Source organism: Ostrinia furnacalis, unplaced genomic scaffold (genome assembly GCF_004193835.3).
Source record: "Ostrinia furnacalis isolate ACB-3 unplaced genomic scaffold, ASM419383v2 OfSCF2039, whole genome shotgun sequence".
Lineage (NCBI taxonomy): Eukaryota > Metazoa > Arthropoda > Insecta > Lepidoptera > Crambidae > Ostrinia > Ostrinia furnacalis.
In genome coordinates, this window is record NW_021132278.1 from 243,240 (window position 1) to 264,336 (window position 21,097).

The 21,097-nt window shown below is 39.0% G+C and overlaps 1 protein-coding gene and 1 non-coding gene across 9 annotated transcripts in view; both read left to right on the forward strand.

Annotated features, from left to right (window-relative positions):
* Nucleotides 1-14,136, forward strand: part of mnb (minibrain) — a 146,576-nt gene extending 132,440 nt beyond the window's left edge. For 4 of the 8 annotated variants that reach the window (XM_028306611.1, XM_028306613.1, XM_028306616.1 and 1 more), the window contains 4 exons: nucleotides 1,109-1,197; nucleotides 1,999-2,128; nucleotides 5,754-5,886; nucleotides 11,110-14,136. In XM_028306611.1, the coding sequence (XP_028162412.1) occupies nucleotides 1,109-1,197; nucleotides 1,999-2,128; nucleotides 5,754-5,886; nucleotides 11,110-11,225 (468 nt within the window). In that variant the 3' untranslated portion in view covers nucleotides 11,226-14,136. Of the gene's footprint in view, nucleotides 1-1,108; nucleotides 1,198-1,998; nucleotides 2,129-5,753; nucleotides 5,887-8,625; nucleotides 8,711-11,109 lie in introns of all 8 variants that reach the window. The other 4 variants (XR_003656014.1, XM_028306612.1, XM_028306614.1 and 1 more) reach the window with 4 other exon arrangements.
* Nucleotides 14,137-16,175: 2,039 nt separating this feature from the next.
* Nucleotides 16,176-16,247, forward strand: TRNAH-GUG (transfer RNA histidin (anticodon GUG)). The gene has a single exon. It is a non-coding gene; the product is annotated as a tRNA-His (tRNA).
* The last annotated feature ends 4,850 nt before the right edge of the window (nucleotides 16,248-21,097 follow it).

Below are 21,097 nucleotides of genomic sequence, written 5' to 3' on the forward strand. Positions count from 1 at the left end.
GAACAAGATCGTGGAGGTGCTAGGCATGCCGCCTGATCATTTATTAGACCAGGTGAGCGAGTGTAGTCTACTCTCTTAGTGTTACTCGTTATGCCGTATGACCTAGCGATAGAAATGTGGTCGCTATGGTGCATACTCGTCGAGATGCACACTGGCGAGCCACTGTTCAGCGGGGCCAACGAGGTCGACCAGATGAACAAGATCGTGGAGGTGCTAGGCATGCCGCCTGATCACTTATTAGACCAGGTGAGTGAGTGTAGTCTACTCTCTTAGTGTTACTATGCCGTATGACCTAGCGATAGAAATGCGGTCGCTATGGTGCATACTCGTCGAGACACTGGTGAGCCACTGTTCAGCGGGGCCAACGAGGTCGACCAGATGAACAAGATCGTCGAGGTGCTAGGCATGCCGCCTGATCACTTTTTAGACCAGGTGAGTGAGTGTAGTCTACTCTCTTAGTGTTACTATGCCGTATGACCTAGCGATAGAAATGTGGTCGCTATGGTGCATACTCGACGAGATGCACACTGGCGAGCCACTGTTCAGCGGGGCCAACGAGGTCGACCAGATGAACAAGATCGTGGAGGTGCTAGGCATGCCGCCTGATCACTTATTAGACCAGGTGAGTGAGTGTAGTCTACTCTCTAGCTGTAATTTGTCGTGCCATAAGACCCAGTGATAGAAATATGGTCGCTATGGTGCATACTCGTCGTGCACACTGGTGAGCCACTGTTCAGTGGAGCCAAAGAGGTCGACCAGGTGAAGATTTTTTGAGTTTCCAATGTGGGCCCCATACAAAAACTATACTCTGGTCGCCGAGCACGTAGAATTTTGTCCAATGACCCCAAGCTACCCATCCTTATCGCTCGCGCGTAATTATGTTGCTGTCGCGACTGTGCAACGGGCGCCCGCAGTGAGTGTGCGAGCGCAATAGCAACATAATTATGCGCGAGCGATAAGGATGGGTAGCTTGGGGTCATTGAACAAAATTCTACGTGCTCAGAGACCGGGCTTTAGTTCTATTTTACTACCAGATAACTTTACAATACGTTACCGTATAAATGGTATGAAACAGGTGGAATACTAATATTTCTTTTCTTGATTTCAGGCCCACAAAACGAGAAAGTTCTTTGACAAATTACCAGCGTCAGAAGGCGGTGGTTATGTATTAAAGAAAGTCAACGGTAAAGATGGCAGGTAAGTGTTTGACGTAATATTATTTGTTACTATGCAAAATGCACGTCAAAATATGCATAAATAATGAAGTTTTTTTGCTAGTCATCTAACGCTATAGGCTTAATGCCTATAACCTTTGACTTTTTTTTGGTACGACGTCAGGCGTCTTTGATAATAAGTTTCTCTATAGTCTCTTCACTTAGGACACGTAATGTCGAAATTTATAATTTATACATTTTTCGTATCCTTTAAGTTTCAAATAAGTTGGTTTACCTTACCAAATTACCGTTCTCAGTTTTGCTGTGTATTCGCATTGCTACTAAGCGTGACTATTTGCACCCCTTAGACACTGCGCCGGTGGGGTTATTACGAATCCTAGCAACCAGTGAAGAATGTACCAATTTATGGCATTCAAGATTAAATAAATAAAAATGTACGGAAACTAGCGCCACCTGTAATTAAACGCAGCGCTGTCATTGGTTGGCGTAGCATTCACAATGCTGTTGTACAACTAGCAACTGGTTGTTAAGATTCGTAATATGCATGCCAGTCGGTCGGTGCAGCTTCTCAGCACTTGCCATATGTTTGTCTCGAAGCGCTGGTAGGGCCCAAAAGATAAGGAGACATGTAAGGTGCCCCATAAGGGCTACCTTTTCTTTTTATTGTTTGCTATGTTTGAAGTTCATAAGTGCCACTTGTGGTCTAAACTGAATAAATATTTTTGATTTTGATTTTTGATTTTGGTGTCCTTACAAATTGCGGACGCTATATCGGCAACATATCAGTATAAATACACCTTCAGTCCTGTACTAACGTGAGCAGTGGTTACAGAAAGTACCGGGCGCCGGGCACGCGGCGATTACACGACATACTGGGAGTGGAGGGCGGAGGGCCGGCCGCGCGGCGTCGCGGCGAGCCCGGCCACTCCGTGTCAGACTACCTCAAGTTTAAGGTACGTGTCAAGTTACCTCTAGTTCGAGGCATGTGTCATACTACCTCTAGTTTGAAGTAAAAGTACCGGGCGCCGGGCACGCGGCGATTACACGACATACTGGGAGTGGAGGGCGGAGGGCCGGCCGCGCGGCGTCGCGGCGAGCCCGACCACTCCGTGTCAGACTACCTCAAGTTTAAGGTACGTGTCAAGTTACCTCTAGTATAAGGTATGTGTCATACTACCTCTAGTTTGAAGGGGGGCCGGCCGCGCGGCATCGCTACGAGCCCGGCCACTCCGTGTCAGACTACCTCAAGTTTAAGGTACGTGTCAAGTTACCTCTAGTATAAGGTGTGTGTCATACTACCTCTAGTTTGAAGGGGGGCCGGCCGCGCGGAGTCGCGGCGAGCCCGGACACTCCGTGTCAGACTACCTCAAGTTTAAGGTGTGTGTCAGACTACCTCTACACTCGCGAGCAAAACTATGGAATCACTTACATGAAGTTGTTTCCACGCGATCTTGTGTACTAACGAATTTGTTAGTAACAAAAAAAGTGGCACCATTTTAAAGATTAAACTTTTAACTTTAAATTGATACCAAATTTATTTAAATCACATCAGTATTTAAAAAGATATCCCGGTTAATGTGACGAAGTAAGGAAAAAGACATGTATCTACTCTTTGATACGTCGCGAGTTGCGGCCTATTTACCCCCTATAAAAGCACGTGTTTTCGGATTTTGCTTTTACACGTTGATCCTTACACATCTCAGCTTCTTTTGATACTTTACCTGGGATTCTACACCTTCAGAAGCAGCACAAATCGTGGCACTATTGCAAGAAGAGCTCAGCCAGCGGGCTGTCGCACGTCAGCTCCACATAAGCCAGTCCTGGGTTTCGAAAGTTTTAAGACGCTTTCGGGAGACTGGTGGCTTTATCCCGAGACCAAGTTCTGAACAGCACCGGTGCACATCGCAGAGGGATGACCGTTTTTTCATGTCAACCTCTCTATAAAATCGTCATTTGACTGGTATCGACGTCCAGCAAGAGCTCAGAAATGTTCGTAGGATAGCTGTTAGCAAGTGGACAGTTCGTCTAAGATATAAGCAATAGAATTTGACTCCAAAAAGGCCTGCCACGGGCTCGAAACTGACGGCAGGTCACCGATAAGCACGCTTTCAATTTGCTCGTACACATCTCGATGGGAAGTCGAGCAAGCCACCCCTATAAGCCACTGTTTCAGCGAATCAGCACTGCACAAATCTCTCCCCAGGCCGCCTATAGACCCGACCTCTTCGACTGCTGCACTGCAAACACAGTCTGCATTCATCGGAGAACAAAACTCGCCTCCATTACTCGCCTTCCCATCAAAATAAGTGCGAGCTAATTGAAAGCGTGCTAGTCGGTGACTTGCCGTCAGTTTCGAGCCTGTGGCAGACCTTTTTGGAGTCAAATTCTATTGCTCATATCTTAGACGAACTGTCCACTCGCTAACAGCTATCCTACAAACATTTCTGGGCTCTTGCTGGACGTCGATATCAGTGAAATAACGATTTCATAGAGAGTTTGACATGAAAAAACGGTCATCCCTCTGCGATGTGCACCGGCGCACATAGGTAGATTTCAATGATTTAGGCGGCCAAAAATATTTTTTGCTTGAAATTAGTTATGAGTACAAAANCCGCGGCAAAATTTTTTTTAGACTTTAAGGACAATATGTAAACTATTAAAAAATAAAGAAATTATTGCTCGGACGGACCCTGAAGTTAGTTAAACGACCACTTTAAAATAAAAAATACAAAAAAAATATCATTTCTGATACAGCTATCTTTGACAACTTTTAAATATATTTAGGAAAACAAAAACTAAGTAAATTACTGTTGAAAAACATAGGCTCTACCCTTAAGTATCGCAATCCACCACTGTTTCTCGAAAACAATGGTTTTGAAAATAAATATGCAATTTACAAAAGTTGTAAGTTTAAGAGCGCCCGAAAACAAATACATACACGTTAAGCGGACTATCGCATTCAGACTACTCTAGAGGGTAGATTTGCGCTCGTTGAACATTGAAAAAGGTACCATGGTATTCCTGGAATTGTGTACTACCCGCGTACATGGTTTATTTTTCAATAGATTGATTTTGGAAAACTGGGTTTTGGCCGCCTAAATCGTTGAAATCTACGTATGTGCGGCGCTGTTCAGAACTTGGTCTCGGGATAAAGCCACCAGTCTCCTGAAAGCGTCTTAAAACTTTAGAAACCCAAGACTGGCTTATGTGGAGCTGACGTGCGACAGCCCGCTGGCTGAGCCCTTCTTGCAATAATGCAACGATTTGTGCTGCTTCTGAAGGTGTAGAATCCCAGGTAAAGTGTCAAAAGAAGCGGAGATGTGTAAGGATCAACGTGTGAAAGCAAAAATCCGAAAACACGTGCTTTTATAGGGGGTAAATAGGCCGCAACTCGCGACGTATCAAACAGTTGATACATGTCTTTTTCCTTACTTCTTTTCATCAGCCGGGATATCTTTTTAAATACTGGTGTGATTTAAATGAATTTGGTATCAATTTAAAGTTAAAAGTTTAATCATTAAAATGGTGCCACTTTTTTTGTTACTAACAAATTCGTTAGTTCACAAGATCGCGTGGAAACAACTTCATGTAAGTGATTCCATACTTTTGCTCGCAAGTGTAGTTTGAAGTGAAAGTACCGGGCGCCGAGCACGCGGCGACTACACGACATACTGGGAGTGGAGGGCGGAGGGACGGTCGCGCGGCGTCGCGGCGAGCCCGGCCACTGCGTGTCAGACTACCTCAAGTTTAAGGAATGTGTCAAACTACGTCAAGCTTTATTAGACCACCTCAAGTTTCAACGTCTGATCGCGTCCACCATCCTATTAGAGTTCAAACGACGGAAAACTCCTCAAAAACATGGACAATTATCGTGCCGACACGACACACGTATAGTGTAAATGTTTCAAGTGTTTCAAGTGTATCAACACTATTTCAAGTGTAAGGTATGTGTCATAATTGGAGGTTAGATAACCAGTTCTTCTTTGGTTGAGAATTGTAGGAACTCGCTTCCAATTTTGGCCTGATCATCACTTTCCTCAGCTGGCCAAGACCTTTCTCGTTGTTTACCACAACAAAAAGAGGGTTACCTCTAAAGCCTGGTCCGTGAGCACGTAGAATCCCGTCCAATGACCCCAAGCTACCCATCCCTATTGCTCGCGCGTAATTATGTTGCTGTCGCAACTGTGCGACGGGCGCCCGCAGTGAGTGTGCGAGCGCGACAGCAACATAATTACGCGCGAGCAATAGGGATGGGTAGCTTGGGGTCATTGGACGGGATTCTACGTGCTCACGNGCGCGTAATTATGTTGCTGTCGCAACTGTGCGACGGGCGCCCGCAGTGAGTGTGCGAGCGCGACAGCAACATAATTACGCGCGAGCAATAGGGATGGGTAGCTTGGGGTCATTGGACGGGATTCTACGTGCTCACGGACCAGGCTTTAGTTTGAGGTATGTGTCAGACTACTTTCAAGTTATGCAACAGAAGTACACTCTTTTGAATCTAGTTTCTTTTCAGTGTCACATTACAAGTTGCAAATAATAGTATGTACCTAACATTCTTCATTCGGCCCATTCCAGGACCTAATCCTCCGCATGCTGGAGTACGAGCCGAAGCAGCGCGTGACGCCGTACTACGCGCTCCAGCACAACTTCTTCAAGCGCACCGCAGACGAGGCCACCAACACGCAGCAGCAGCAGCACCATCAGCACGGTACGTTACTATAGGAGCACTATTAAAGTGGTTTAGGGACGAGTAATATTGGCAATACTGGCAATATTGCTCGTAAATACTGGCAATATTTCTCGTGAATACTGGCAATATAGCTCGGGAATATTCGCAATATTACCCGACAATATTGAAAAAGTTATTAATGCTTGGTAACGCTGGCAATATTGCTCGGGAACATTGGCAATATTGCTCAGGAATGTTGGTAATATTGCTCGGGAACATTGCAATACTGCTCGGGGACATTGGCAATATTGCTCGGGAACATTGCAATATTGCTCGGGGACATTGGCAATATTGCTCGGGAACATTGCAATATTGATCGGGAACATTGCAATATTGCCCGGGGACTTTGACAATATTGCTCGGGAACATTGGAAATATTTCTCGGGTACATTGTAACAAACAACTGCAACAAGTTGCTTGGAAACGAGCAATATTTTACGGCAATATAGTTAGGAACATTGGTTATAAACTACTGCAACAAGTTACTTAGATTGGAAACGAAGAATAATGGACGCGATATTGCTCGGCAATACTGGCAACTATCTACGCCACGGCATCTGATAGATGTTGTTGAAGCTATGGAGTGCTCAAATTATTCAAATAACAATAATGGTGACCATTGCATGCCGGCAAAAGATGTTGCTCGTTTACAAGACCGTTATGATGATACGTCTTCCATTTAACACCTCAGCACCAGACTGGTAAAAATAAGTCAAGTTCTTAGTTCACTCAGCGACCGATATTGAACCATTCGTTCCTTTTCCTCATTATTGATTGAAAAGAGACAGACTATTAATGTTGCATTGTGGTAGCTAAACTCCGTTTTCACTAACCTATTTTAAAAAAGTCTAGTGCTAAGATGTTAAAAAGGTGATGGATGAACCTTACACTTGAACTGCTGGGGTTAGGTTTTGATGTCAAATATTATTCATGGGGAACTCACCACACATGTTAGTAATGTTAATTAACTTCAGAAATATAACTTACTTACATAATCAGAAAAAAATCTGATCACTTTACAATAATGATGATGGCATTATGTAAAAGTGAGATAAATGTGCTATATGCAACGCGCCTTAAAAATAAAATACAAGGCTTCGTTTCAGTCATCAGATCATTCCTTTTTTGTCGTATAATTTCAAACCAGAAAATAACAAAATGGCTGAAGTTAGTCGCTATCAAATGTCAAACGCTATAAATTATGTGATCGCGATCTAATTATAATATGTGATTCATCAAGGTAAAACCTAAATTTCTGTGTAGAGATCTCTTCAATAAATGAATCAAAAATTCAAAATAAAATTTGAATTGATTCATTTCCAGTGGCTAAAACGAAGTCTTGTATAATAAACTGCTCTTCAGAAGTTGTGAAGAATATCAATGCCAAGACGAATGTGAAAATCAGACAAATCTCAACCCTAATAACATCGTTATAATAATAAAAAACAATATAATAAACTTACAGATGTATATTTATTTGGCCAACTATTGGGTTTGTTTTTTGAATGAACTGAATGTCCCGATGTGTATTATATTTAAGTACATACAAAGAATACATCGTCAGCTTGTGTCGTGTTCTTCGCTAACACATAACGCTTTTGTCATCGCATTTATTCAATTAACACAATACTCATAACTTGTTAAGAATAATCATGGAAGTTACCTAATTATGTGTCTGTCTTAAATATTTGTGACCAAAAACAATGTTCTTGTAGTTCCAGTCAGTATTTGTTACGTGAGGGAAAAAGACAACGCCCTACAGAAACTTATAGCTGTCTTTTTCTTAAATCCGTCAACATAACTACTGGAACCTATGTGTATTTATTTTATGCATATATTTATAGTTACCGTTAACATTACGTTAATACACATTCCAATTAAAAGGTTTAATATAAAAAGAAATCGAGTTTTAAGAAATATTTAACGGTAACTACAATGAGAGCTCATATGAGTCATATGTACTAACAAACGTTTTGAAGTAACTAACATGACCGTATGGTCTTGTTTAACGTAAGCATTATTCGCTACCTCTATGGGCAAAACGGTACAAATACTTGACATACCCCCACTCTAAAGTAGAGGGGCGTGGCTTAAACATTCTGATTATACGGGTTGCAAATCGAGAGCTAAGCTTAGTTTTAGCTTGCATAGCTGTCGCAGGTTTCCATAGTTGTGTGTGAACTGCAAACTGTACAAATACCATGGGAAACTGCGTTAGCTATGCGAGCTGCTTAGCTGTAAAGATCTTTTATATGAGTTACAGACCAAGAGCTTTCTTGGTCTGTAATGGTGCGTCCACACCGGGCGAACAGGCTCGCGCGGCAAACTCGACATCCTGCTCACCCTGCTCTTGAGTGAGCAAGATGTCGAGTTTGCTGCGCGAGCCCATTCGCCCAGTGTGGACGCACCATAAGGCCCTTTTCACACGTCCCGGTTGCCGGCTAACCGGCGCCGGGTATCCGGTGGTCAAGTGTATGGGCATGGTACGTAGCTTTCACATGTTCCGGCGTAATTAATCCGGCATGCCCATACACTTCACGACCGGGTACCCGGCGCCGGTTAGCCGGGAACCGGGACGTGTGAAAAGGGCCTAAGACTGTAACTCATATAAAAGATCTTTACAACTTCGTTAAGTTGCCTATAGCATCAGCGAACACTGCTCACGTTCCCGGTAACTTCCATACGAATGGTCCATAATAACCGTGTGTTCGATGGCAGATGGCCCGTCGGACCCGCGATGACTAGAGCGGTCCGGCGGCCCCGCCGCGAGGCACTAACGCCGCCACATAACGTTACCTGCCAGGTCTGCGTCTTGTTCTGTCGGAATGTATTTACCCTGCCCCAGTCCTACCGAACTCCCGCCGTGCCGGGTGGTTCCCATTCGGTCTAGAGGACGTGACGTCAGCGACAAATATGCTTGTTTACTCCTTATAATATTTGGTGAAGAGATTCTTTCATGGAACGATTGGGTATTTAACACCAATAATAGACAAGTCGTGGTTTTGTAAAGCTATAGTAATTTATGATTTCACGTATTCGACAACAATTAAATAACTATTTATTGATTTTACAGCTATATCATTGAAAGTAATTGGGATATCAGTTTTTAAATAAGTTAGGTCTTGAAATTATTCGTTGATTGATATTATGAAAAGTACCCTATTTATTTTCAGTTCTCAATTTATCAGTACAGCATATTTCAGTTTTTTAAATAATAAGTTAAGCACACAATCGGTCAGTTGTGAACAAAGAGAGATGTATGAATTTAAAAATAAAAAAATATCTTCTGATCCAATGACGTCACGCTCCATAGCACAAATGGGAATTACCCCAATATACCACTCCATTGCATGCGGTTCGATGTTGTTCATGCATGGTCTTGTTGAAATCTGTTTGTCTACCATTTTTTAAGTGTTCATCAATAAAAATTTAAAGAACTCAAAAACTATACAGGGTGTAAAGTAAACTGATACACTAAACTCTTTCAGAAATTAAAGCAAAAAAAGTATTCGATGCAGATCGCAATTAACAAAATTAGAGCAAATTGCTTTTATGAGACATACAGATTTTAACCGTAGGTTGTCCTAACTTTTTGTCGTTTGATTTCCGCCTTCAATATTATTTTAACATTCTAGATCTGTTTAATATTTTAACGCTTTTTCTCGACATAATATTGATTTTTACAAACAAATTGCTATTTCATTCATACCAATTGTTATAATAAATTAGTGTTGATAAATAATGCTCACAGATGTAACAATAGCTTGATTAGATAATGGTTCAAGCAGTGATCAGTTTTGTTAAAAACATACAGTGTGAGTCACGTTAAAGTGTACATATGAAAATAGATAAAACTAGACCTATTTTTATCGACAAAAAAGAGGTCAAAATTTTTTTGAGATTTTTTTTTAATTTCATTATAGAATTTTTTTTCTTCCAATTACTTATTGTAAAGAAAACGTAATAACTTTTAAACTAAGGGGTATATCCTGATAAAATAAAAACATTAATAATGCTAAATAACAGGCGATACTGAAAAAATACATAAAATACCCAGAAAATGCCAACAAATAATAAAAAAATAGACTTTATGAAAAAAATCTGCTAAAAAATTCGTATTTTTTTGGTTATTTGATAAATTTCTCAAAAAAATGCCCCTATAACAGGTGGTTTTTATTATTTTGTATTATTTTCCATCGTATTATCTTTGTAAAACCAAAAATCGCATGTCTTTATCCCTATCACAACATTTGCTATGATCGTTTGAACAAAGGCCTGCCACAACATTATTCTCCGCTACAGGTAGAGACAATTTTAATTTTACCTAAAATGCTTATTTTACTTCGAAATCTTTTGTTTCTATTTGCAATCTAACTTGTTTTTATCAAAATTACAAATCTAGAGCCATTTTCATTTTCGTTGTTAACGAAGCGTTGAATGGCGCGCCCGGAGAGGCTTAGTTCAAACAATCATTGCAAACGTTGTGATAGGGATAAAGACATGCGATTTTTGGTTTTACGAAGGTAATACGATAGAGAATAATACAAAGTAATAAAAACCACCAGTCATAGGGGCATTTTTTGGAAAAATTTATCAAAAAACCAAAAAAACACGAATTTTTAAGCAGATTTTTTTCAAAAAGTATCATTTTTTATTATTTTTTGGCCTTTTTTGTGTATTTTATGTATTTTTTTAATATCGCCTGTTATTTAGCATTATTGCTGTTTTTATTTTATCAGGATATACCGCTGAGTTTAAAAGTTATTACGTTTTCTTTACAATAAGTAATTGGAAGAAAAAAAATTCGATAAAAAATTAAAAAAAAATCTCAAAATTTTTTTGACCTCTTTTTTGTCGATAAAAATAGGTCTAGTTTTACCTAATTTCATATGTACACTTTAACGTGACTCACACTGTATAAATTAAAGCCCGTGTTATGAGATTAAATCAAATCAAATCAAATAAGTTTATTTGCAATAAGTAAAGTTGAGTAGATTCAAAAACTCAAGCATAGACCGGAGTTTGTGATTGGTCAAATTTTATTTTTACAAAACGCAGTCTGGAGTCTATTCTTGAGTTCTAATCGTTTAACGTGAAACATTATTTATCAACACAGCGTAGCCTAGTATAGCTCGTAGCGACCTGCCTACCGTCACTGCGGTTGCCGTCGCCTGGCGTCTAACGTGAGCTTATTGTACGCAGTGGGCGGCGCGCGACTGTGGGGCGGCGCCGAGCGAATGGACGTCGAGAACGTTCGCCGCGACGACGAATTGCTGCCCGTATGCACGCTGCAGCACAGCCCTGTCGCCATACACTAGCCCACGGCGACTCGGTGGCTCGGTGGCTCGGTGGCCCAGCGGCGCGGTGGCCCAGTGGCTCAGTGGCTCAGACTAAGTGGCAGTGACCAGTGACCCACAGTGCCCCACGGACTAACTCGTTAGCGCGCCCCGGGGCCCACCCCCTGGACTGATTGAACCGTATTTATAATTCTATATTTTTATTTAATGCGATAAGTCTGACTGTAAAAATATAATGGTACGATTTTTGTTACGTTGTAACGTGTATTTTGTTCTTAATCGCTTCACTCGACCGTACTTATAGAGCGTATGATGACCGCGATCCCGTCACACTCCGGATGCGTATGGGCATGAAAGCTAGGTTTTTTTATTGTTACGCAATGCATATCAAGAACGCAATATGGTAGTAAATAAATATTGTATATAAAATTTAGGAAACCAGACTAATGGATACAGACTGCAATTTAAACTGGATAATCTATAGTTTAGTTACGATCTATGCTAGTTAGGCTTTCATTCAGTTTTAATTATCGCAAGCTTTATATTTTTAAAGTGTCGGCAACTGATGACTGAAATTCAAAGGGCCAATGAGAATTTGTTTTAACACAGACAGATAAATAGAATTAAGTATTTTTTGATGCACAAAATGATTAATTTGACACCACCCGTTTGACTGATTCGTTAGTCGGAGTCATGAACAGCCCTCGCGCCGATTGTACATAGACGATGTTCACGACCTCTGATGCTTGTGATCCGAGTCTCAAGTATTATTTTAAAGCATATACGTTATTTTTGACCCATTGGAATATTCAGACGATGTGTAAAACAGATAGTGTATAGGTAATTCTATAAAACACAAAATGTACTTGTAGGTTACGAGAATGTTGAATCATATATAAAAATTTTTGGGTATTTCAGATAGGAATTAATAAATTGAATTACATAACTGACTTGTTGAACGTTTTTGGATTTGAATCTACAATAGACTAACCTCATTGCAACAGACTGGTCGAAACTTTGTAACGGAGATATTTTGTATAGCAATACACTGAATCACTGCCTTATTGTGCCGGAACTTTATACGATAAGACCCGCTACTCATGGTAGGCTTTTTGTCGCAAGTGACGTCATCCGCTGCCGCGAGTGCGGCCAACCGATATTGTGACAGCAAATGTGATAACTATACATTGTATGCAATTACTATTTTACTTTACTAATAATTAATTACATATCGATTTGTGTAACTCGGCTAGAAAGTATTGTATTTATTCAATGGTACTGACCTGACGGAGAAACTCACTTGGGCGCTTACACAACCGACGACGAGCAAAGCTCTAAAAGTTTGAGTGTCCGCGCATATTACCGTTCGGTAATACAGCATTTTAGACAAGTAACTGCACTTCGAATATATATTTTGACAGTTGTCTATCACGTTGGGACCATGCTGATATAGGATAAAATATTCACATAATTAAAATGTCCAGTTTGATGTCGATGAATCCGTACAGACCTTTTGTTTCGTGTGCGCGTAATGGAATGCACACTGCGACGTCTTGTAACATTTGACGTTCACATTTCCGTAGGAAAATGTACTTGTGTATGTGGGTCATGTTTTTATATAGATAAATATTGATTGTATTGTAAATATGGACGGCAAAGGTTACAGACTTGTACTGCAATAACGGGAAAGGATTGGCAGGCGGCGCGTACGCCTCGATTGGAGCTTACTCGGCTCTATTTAGTTGAAGCTTGTGATACATAGTTTAAAATTTGCACATAGTGTTAGTGCAAGGTTTAGTTTAATAAGGTATTAGCTCGGGAATACCTAATCTCTTCACTATATTAGTGTAATTGAATGGCATATTATGGTGATGTCCAGTTAAGTGTATATGGTACAAAAGTCACATAAGTAGCGGGTCCACGCTTAGCAACTTTATTCTGAACTTAAGCTTAGGAAAATATTTTTATTTGAAATTATTTTTAGTTAATTGTCGACTGAATGTACGCAAGTTCAGAGTGGAGCGGCTAATGAGACGAGGCAACATTACCGCGGTGCTGCGTAATGTTGCCGTGAATTTTTATAAAAACACCCTCGATTATGTAATTATTTTAAAATTTAAATAAAGCGTTTGTAAGGTAAAGCTATTTGATTTGGTACATGAAGCATGAAAGTATTTTCCCTCGTTTGTTTCTTATAGTGCTGACAAATAGGTTCACCCATTTCATTGTAGATTTGAATCTATTTCTAATCTTGCTGTTTTCTGTACTATAAATTTTTGAATATCTGTATAATATTTACTGTAATACTTTTCTGCTTCATGACGTTTATAGGATTGTTAGAAAGAGTATAAGAAATAGGTATGGGACATGTTTAATTTTGATGATAGAGCAATAACATTAATCTACCGGCGGGTTTCCAAATGTTAGAGAATAATAAAATATATTTTTATGTGACTATGTAAATTACATGTTATATAAATATTTTTGTCGGTTTCATTTGTATTAGAACATCAAACAGTATTAGATTCTGATGTTAGAATTTTAATTAGTTTGTATGTTTTTGATATCAAGCATGTATTACCTGTAAAGTCGGAAATCTGCCGCAACATTGCTATTTTTACATAACAACTAGTCGGAGAGTTAAGTGATAACCAACACGTAAAACACCAACCTATTTGAATAGTTCTAACTAAATCCATTACTCAAGAATGGCCCTAGATGTTTGCGCTTGAGTATGTAATATACTATACTTACTATTTATTTGTACTGTGACAGTATGGAGTTATGTGAAGTGTGTGACATGTGCTGATGCGCGATAAGCTAAAATGTTTATTTCCTATCGGATTGTCAGTTCGCAGGCACTGTAACAATAAAAGGATAGAGCTTTATGTCACTAAGTTTTGTATTTTAAATCAATAAACAATAGCAATGATCTGTGTATATTTTATTCCCTTATCCCTTTATCCCACAACATTAAAAAAAGAGCCCTTGAACACAGTATATTTGAATCTGGGCCAAGTCTCGGCAAACGTAATGAGGGTTGTTCCTCTAGCTTCAGTAGTACGGTTGTTTTGTCCGGTCCCGGACTACTGATATTAATACAGTCCCATCAGTTCGGTTAGACGTCATAACCGTACTAATGAGACTTTATTAGGGCTTATTTCACTATTCCCCGTTGACAATCCCCGTCAACGGGGAATAGTGAACTTTTTGTTCACTAAAATCACTAATCCCCGTTAACGCCAATTGGAGCTTATACGACGGGGATTGTCAACGGGGAATAGTGGAATAAGCCTTTATAAAACCACGCTGAACTGTCCCACCAAACTCAATGACAGGGGGGCGCTACCATCGTTCAACTATATGGTATCCAACATGGCAAAAATCGGAACCAGCGATCCGGTATAGACGCCACCGTCTATGTCATGTATAGGACAGTTCAGTATTTTGGAACTATATTAGTTTCAGCAGGCCTGTTCATCTCCGCGAGTTTACATCGAAAACAAAACACGCACGATGGCCCACCTACAGGATACTATTCGACAAGGCCTCACATACGAGCTTATTATTATTATATTATTATTATTCTGTGGTATCAGTGTCCGGGACCGGACAAAACAACCGTACTACTGAGACTAGAGGATGTTGTGGGCCGTTATAGGCTAATATATAATTTTTTCGAAAGGCCTCCCAGCGTTTGAGATGGCTAAAAATAACTTGCGCTTGTAAAAAACAATATTTTTTTCAAAAACTTTCCATTTGGCGCCCTTCAGGCTGCTGTTCCGGGGCAAACGCCCCGATTTGCCCCCCTCCCCTAGGACCATGTCTGGTTGTAGAAAAGGACTCTTACTATGATTGTGGACCAACGACCTCGAGAGATACTCGTAATAATATAATCTTTTGTTGATAGTGGTTGGACGAAAAAAGCGGGATATTTTGTGCATTCCTTGGAACAGCATCCTAGGAATGCTTTAGGACATTCAAAAGAGTTAATAAAAACTAAGGCCGGCAATACACGGACAGCTCGAGCAGTTAGTCAGTGATCAACATACACGGGCCGCTCTTGCAGTCAAGAGTCAACAGCTTGAAGCTGCCACGGGACTATTCCCACCTCTCGTTCCCACCACTGCAACTCCTGTGTAGCCAGGATCTACAGCTTGACCGCCACAAAAACGCAACCAATGAAGGTCAAGTTTGTCCCGGGGGAAAGTTAAACTGTCATTGGACCCGCAACGAAATTAATCCGAAGACCTGTCGACAGCTCGAGCAGTCAGTGTATGGCTGGCGACTGCTTGACCGCACGATGAAAATTCCCCGTGCTGTCGACCGCCCGAATCAGTTGCAACTGCTCGAGCGGTTCGTGTATGTCCGTCCATAGAACTCTGCAGTTCACTGTGCAGTCGCAGCTTGAAGCTTTCGACCCTGACTGCTTCAAGCGGTCCGTGTACTTATTGCCGGCCTTAGGCTGTGTTGCACCACCTAACTTTGACCGTAACTTTAACGTTAACCGGTGTTTTTTGTATGGAGTTTGACAGATTTTTCATGACTTTTGTCAATGTTAAAGTAAGATGGTGCAACCCAGTCTTAGATATTGACTGATCTCTCGACTCTCGCTCAATTTCAAATGGGGAGCTAAAAAGAATTTCTCTAAAGTAGCTAGTAGACAAAATAAGTTTGGGAACCATTGTGACTGTGCATTATCACAGATATCTGTGGGTGTTATGATTTTAATAATAATTGTTTATTGAATGAATTTAATCTCCTATTTATGGGAAAATAAAATGCATTTAACTCTTTTAAAAAATGTGATCGCAACTTCAAAATATTAAAAATTAAAATCACATAAAGTTATAAAAAATAATGTATTATCAGTACCTACATAAAATGATAATAAAAAATAATCTATTTTACTTTTCCACTCTACCTAGAAAAGTATCCACAATTTCGCCCTCGCCTCCATGTGCTCCGATAGCCGTGATCGTCTAGTGGTTAGGACCCTACGTTGTGGCCGTAGTAACCCAGGTTCGAATCCTGGTCACGGCAGTGTCAAATCACTGTTACGGCGGAGCCTACTTTTTGTTTTTTTTTTAACATACTAAATAAATAATACTGCTGTTATTTATAAAAAAAAAAGCAAAACGTAAGTAGACAAAAGTATTCCATGATGAAACATTATTTTATTTATTTGAAAAGTAAGTATGTAGGCAGAATACACAAAATATAGCTTTTGCTATAAATATTAAAATTGTAAGTCTAAAATTTTTTTCAAATAGAATCTGCTTTGTAAAATGTACAGTCGAACTATATTTTCTCTAGTTTTTTATAAAACAGCGCCCTCTAGGCTACGGAAGCCATATTATCTTTCTGTTTGATCCGTATGCAAAGTTACGCTATTTTACTTACAAGGCCACAAGTTTGTCCAGCTGTGCCAACAGATGGCGCGAGCAGTTTTTGTTTTGGTACAGTAACCACGCAGCTGTTCGCTATCACAGAAATACGTGAGAGAAAAGGAGTGGTGATTAGGCCTGTCTTTGCCAAAAATTAAGTTTTTTATATGGTTCGCGGACGTTTTACACCTTGTGCTTGTGCGACATGCATTTAGAAGTTGTGTTACATGTCTCATATCGTTTGTAGCTTTGGAAAACAACGATTATTGGTGCAATTCGCGATGTAAACGTTGGTTATGACGTTTACTACGGTGTTTTTGTGTGTGTGTGTCGTGACAGCATTGGCGCTGCCGTTGAAGCGAATCTTGTAACGGAACACTCGGTGAATGCTTTCGGTAAGTTAGAAAATATTGTTTTGACATAATAATATTAACTTATATGCGGCTAGCGTTTGGTGAAATATTGTATGCAGTGCGTGCAATGACCTCGTTTCATCAAGCCGTACTTATTTTTCTATTGAGAGGCGATTTCTCGCGCTCCGTATTATGTTTTTTAACTGTAATAATCAGTTCCGCATCTGTGCGTTATTTGATTAATTTAATTCTTTATTACTCTTGCCTTCCTTAATGCTTTTAAACAGCGAGTCAATTAAGGCTATTCTTCGTGATTGAACTTTTTTATCACCTTTATGTCGGTGGTAATAAGGTCTACAAAAATGTGTTATTTACAATAGATAGGACTAATTTGTTAGGTCAACATATAATTCAAAATTTAATATAAAAATAATTTTCGTAGGTAATAAAATTTGATTAAGGTTTTAACTTGCTTGTAAAAGATAAATAGGTTAGGTAAGTAGGTAGATAGGTCCTACCTACCTACTCCTCTCGTAAGTCGTAAGCAAGAGGATGGGAATTTAAATAGTAGGTCCCTAGCTCAGGTCCTTAGTCACTACTTACCTAAGGTAGATGAGTAGGTATTTCTCAAAAAAATTGTACGTAACGAAACGGTAGTAACGAAATAGTAAGGCCATAAGGCTTGTTATACATTGGCAAAATATTGTGAATGCTCTTCATTTATTCAATTCGAAATATTTGTAAGTACGCACCCAAGTACGGGGTAATATTAAGGGGTTAGAAATAAAATAAGGGAGTAATCATTCATACTATTTTAATAAAATTATTTTTGTTCCATCATGTTTATCCATTTTGAGTCGTTCTCTGTAAGCTTTTTGCCTTTCGGCATTGGTTTTTGGCGGCATTCCTAAAAAAACAAAAGAAGTAATCACATAAAAACGTAATCTAAATGATTTGATTATTTTTTGCTGGTGGCACTTCTGTAAAGCAGATAGTATCCAATCCTTTTGTTATTGACGCTCTATATTTTTTAAAATAAATTAAGTAGTGAATATTACTATGCTTAGTCAGGTAATAACAGTATACACTCAGCATTATGTTGTACTTTTTCGTAACGTAACGAAATTCGTAAAAAACGTAACGAAATATTAGACAAAATGAGATCAGAAACAAGTATTTTTTTGATAAACGCTGTTACAGCAAATATAAAAGCTTACTAAATGTTCGTACCACACGTATTACAAAAAATGGTTAAATGAAGACTTACCGTTCTATATAAAATCGCTGATTTTACTTCCTGTTACGAAAAAGTAATCCCACAAAACACACACGTTTTCACTGATTTTCGCGATAGATGTATGGCGGAGACGTCAGGCCAACAGCCATTCAGAGTGCAGCTATTGTTGTCCGTGTAAAAAAAAAAATGGAATTGTTCAGAAACCATGGGAAAGTAGAAATAATCGTAACTAAAGAGTAAATAACGAAATAGTAAATGAGAGCGACTCATTTTGTTTTTTTGCTTTAAATTGCTAATTATTATATCACCCCATAGAAAATCAATTTGATACAGAAACTGCGATTACTGTAGAACGATAATACAAAGAAATTTACAATAATTTAGTTACGTATCGCATTTTATGAAACAAAAACACATGAAAAAGCTAGGGTGGCAAACAGGTTTTTGTATGAAAGGTAAAAAAGGACTATTTTTAAAATATCTTAATATTTGGTAATAAGTAGGATTATAGCTATAATTCTTCGTTATCTTAAAGATTAATATTCATCCTTCAAAATTGTGTGTGTGTTTTTTTTGTGTGATGATTTATAAATATAAAACTTTTGAACTGTTTCAAAGCACACTTTTTTTTTTTCAAGATGTAAATTTTTTTTGAGAAATACTCAGATAGGTAGGTAGGTATGTAGGTAGGTATGTTGTAGGTAGGTATGCAAGACTTATGCCCGTTTTCACCATCAATCTCTAATTTTTAAGGGACCCTTATGAAAGTAATATTCTTGTTATATGTATGTTACCATAGGGCACACTTAAAAATTAGGGATTGATGGTGAAAACGGGCATTACTTACCTACACAATCACCTACTTATTAGGGATTGGTTACTACTTTTTTTACGTAGGTACCTACCTACCTACCTGCCTACATAGTAGGTAGGTAATTATGCGGTAGGTAGGACCTACATACTTCTTGGTAGGTAGGTAAAGAACATAACGTAGGCTTAGCGAGGCTTCCGGCGACTGGGACCGCAATTAACTGGGACCGCGGTCCCAGTCGCCGGATCCTTAAAAATTAAATAATATTCTTCCGGCAACTGGGACCACTCGTAAATGATAACTGAAATAAAAAAATGTACAGTCACACTAAACATTTTTTAGGTGAAATACCTAATTGAAGAAAAATCCTTTTTTATTTAAAAACATCATTTATTAATGTAAAATGTTTATTTAAAAAGGCCTACTTGACTTTTAAATCGACGAAGCTTTTAAACCATAGCTTGGTTATACTGATTTAATAAAAAAATCAGTCGTTTGATTTATAGTAAGTAGGTACTTATGGGCATTTCTCTGTAAGCTCGTACAGGTCCCATACAAATGCTGTCCTGGCAATTATTTTTAACATTTTCCAAAAAACCGTGATCCATTTCAAAGAAAATTGACTATTACTTTAGTTAGATAAGGNATGCTATGAGCTGCCAGATGTATGTAGTTTCAATATCTTCTTCGTAAATCTCATTTCTAGGCGGAAATGCAGTGATGGGGACAGCCAGGGGACTGTATTTTTCGAGCTTCAATCGAGTCTAGAAAAAAACTAAAAATAGTTATGGTTCTAAAAACAAAGGGCCCGTAAAGTTTTGGGGTTAAAGTTTCATTACGAGTGTGTTTTTTTTAAATATTTTAATTGCTTTTTGAAAAAATCGGCCGGGACAGTCGATTACGAGCTTACCGCCCTTATAGTAGATTTATAGTAGATTCTAAGGGGAAAAATAATAAGCATTAAAATATGTTGTACTACATACATGAAATTCAGTAAATAATAATTTACTGGTAGAAAATGTTTTAGAGTATTCAGTCCAATATTAGTATTTGTATTAATGTACGTAATTATGTAAAAATGGCCTAGCATAATCTACTTATTGCTAAGCGCATATTATTATAAAATCATGTCTAGAACGAGTCAATGATAATTCAAATAAATAATTTAGAAATTTTTTTTCGTATGACTGTACCGATTTTGGCCTGAATAATATATTTTTCTAAGTTATCTATGAGTGGTCCCAGTTGCCGGAAGCCTCGGATCATGGATCCGGCGACTGGGACCGCGGTCCCAGTTAATTGCGGTCCCAGTCGCCGGAAGCCTCGGCTTAGCCAAGATATTTTTCAAGATGCATTTATAATCTCACGAATTAGCTAGCTAGCTAGCTCAGGTCCTTAGTCACTACCTAAGGTAGATAGGTAGGTAGGTATGTAGGTAGGTATGCAAGACTTATGCCCGTTTTCACCATCAATCCCTAATTTTTAAGTGACCCTTGGTAAAAAATTACAGGAATTTTGTTTTCAAAGGGGTCACTTAAAAATTAGGGATTGATGGTGTGAAAACGGGCATCAGTTCTTATTGTAGGTAGGTATCTAGGTCCAACCTATAGCTTGAATAGGTACCTACCTACCTACCAATAAAACGTAGCCAGCCAGTGAAGTCAGGTTCCCCTGGGGGAAAAGTTAAACTGTCACTGGACACTGGACTTGCAACGAAAATAGAGGAAAACAAGCCAGAGTTCACAGTTTAAGATTGACTCCACCAGACCTAATTCATTGAGATTATCCTAAATAGGCCTAACTAGGTATTTTTTACCCGACTGCGCCAGAAGGAGGGTTATTTGAGTTGAGTAGGTACGATTAGGTCTTGATAAATTTAATTAGGTAGGTAATGCCATTTTGCTGTAAGTTACAGCCTGTAACTGATATAGTAAAGTCAAGTCTCTGAATCTTGCTTAAAAATATCAACTTTTGCCAACTTATTAAATATTTTCGTAGATAGAGTGAAAAGTAGGATAATCTTTGATTCAAGTTCATGCAATCATCAGTCATCCACATAAACGATCAATCAAGCTGTGATTGATGGCATTGCGAGAAATTATAGG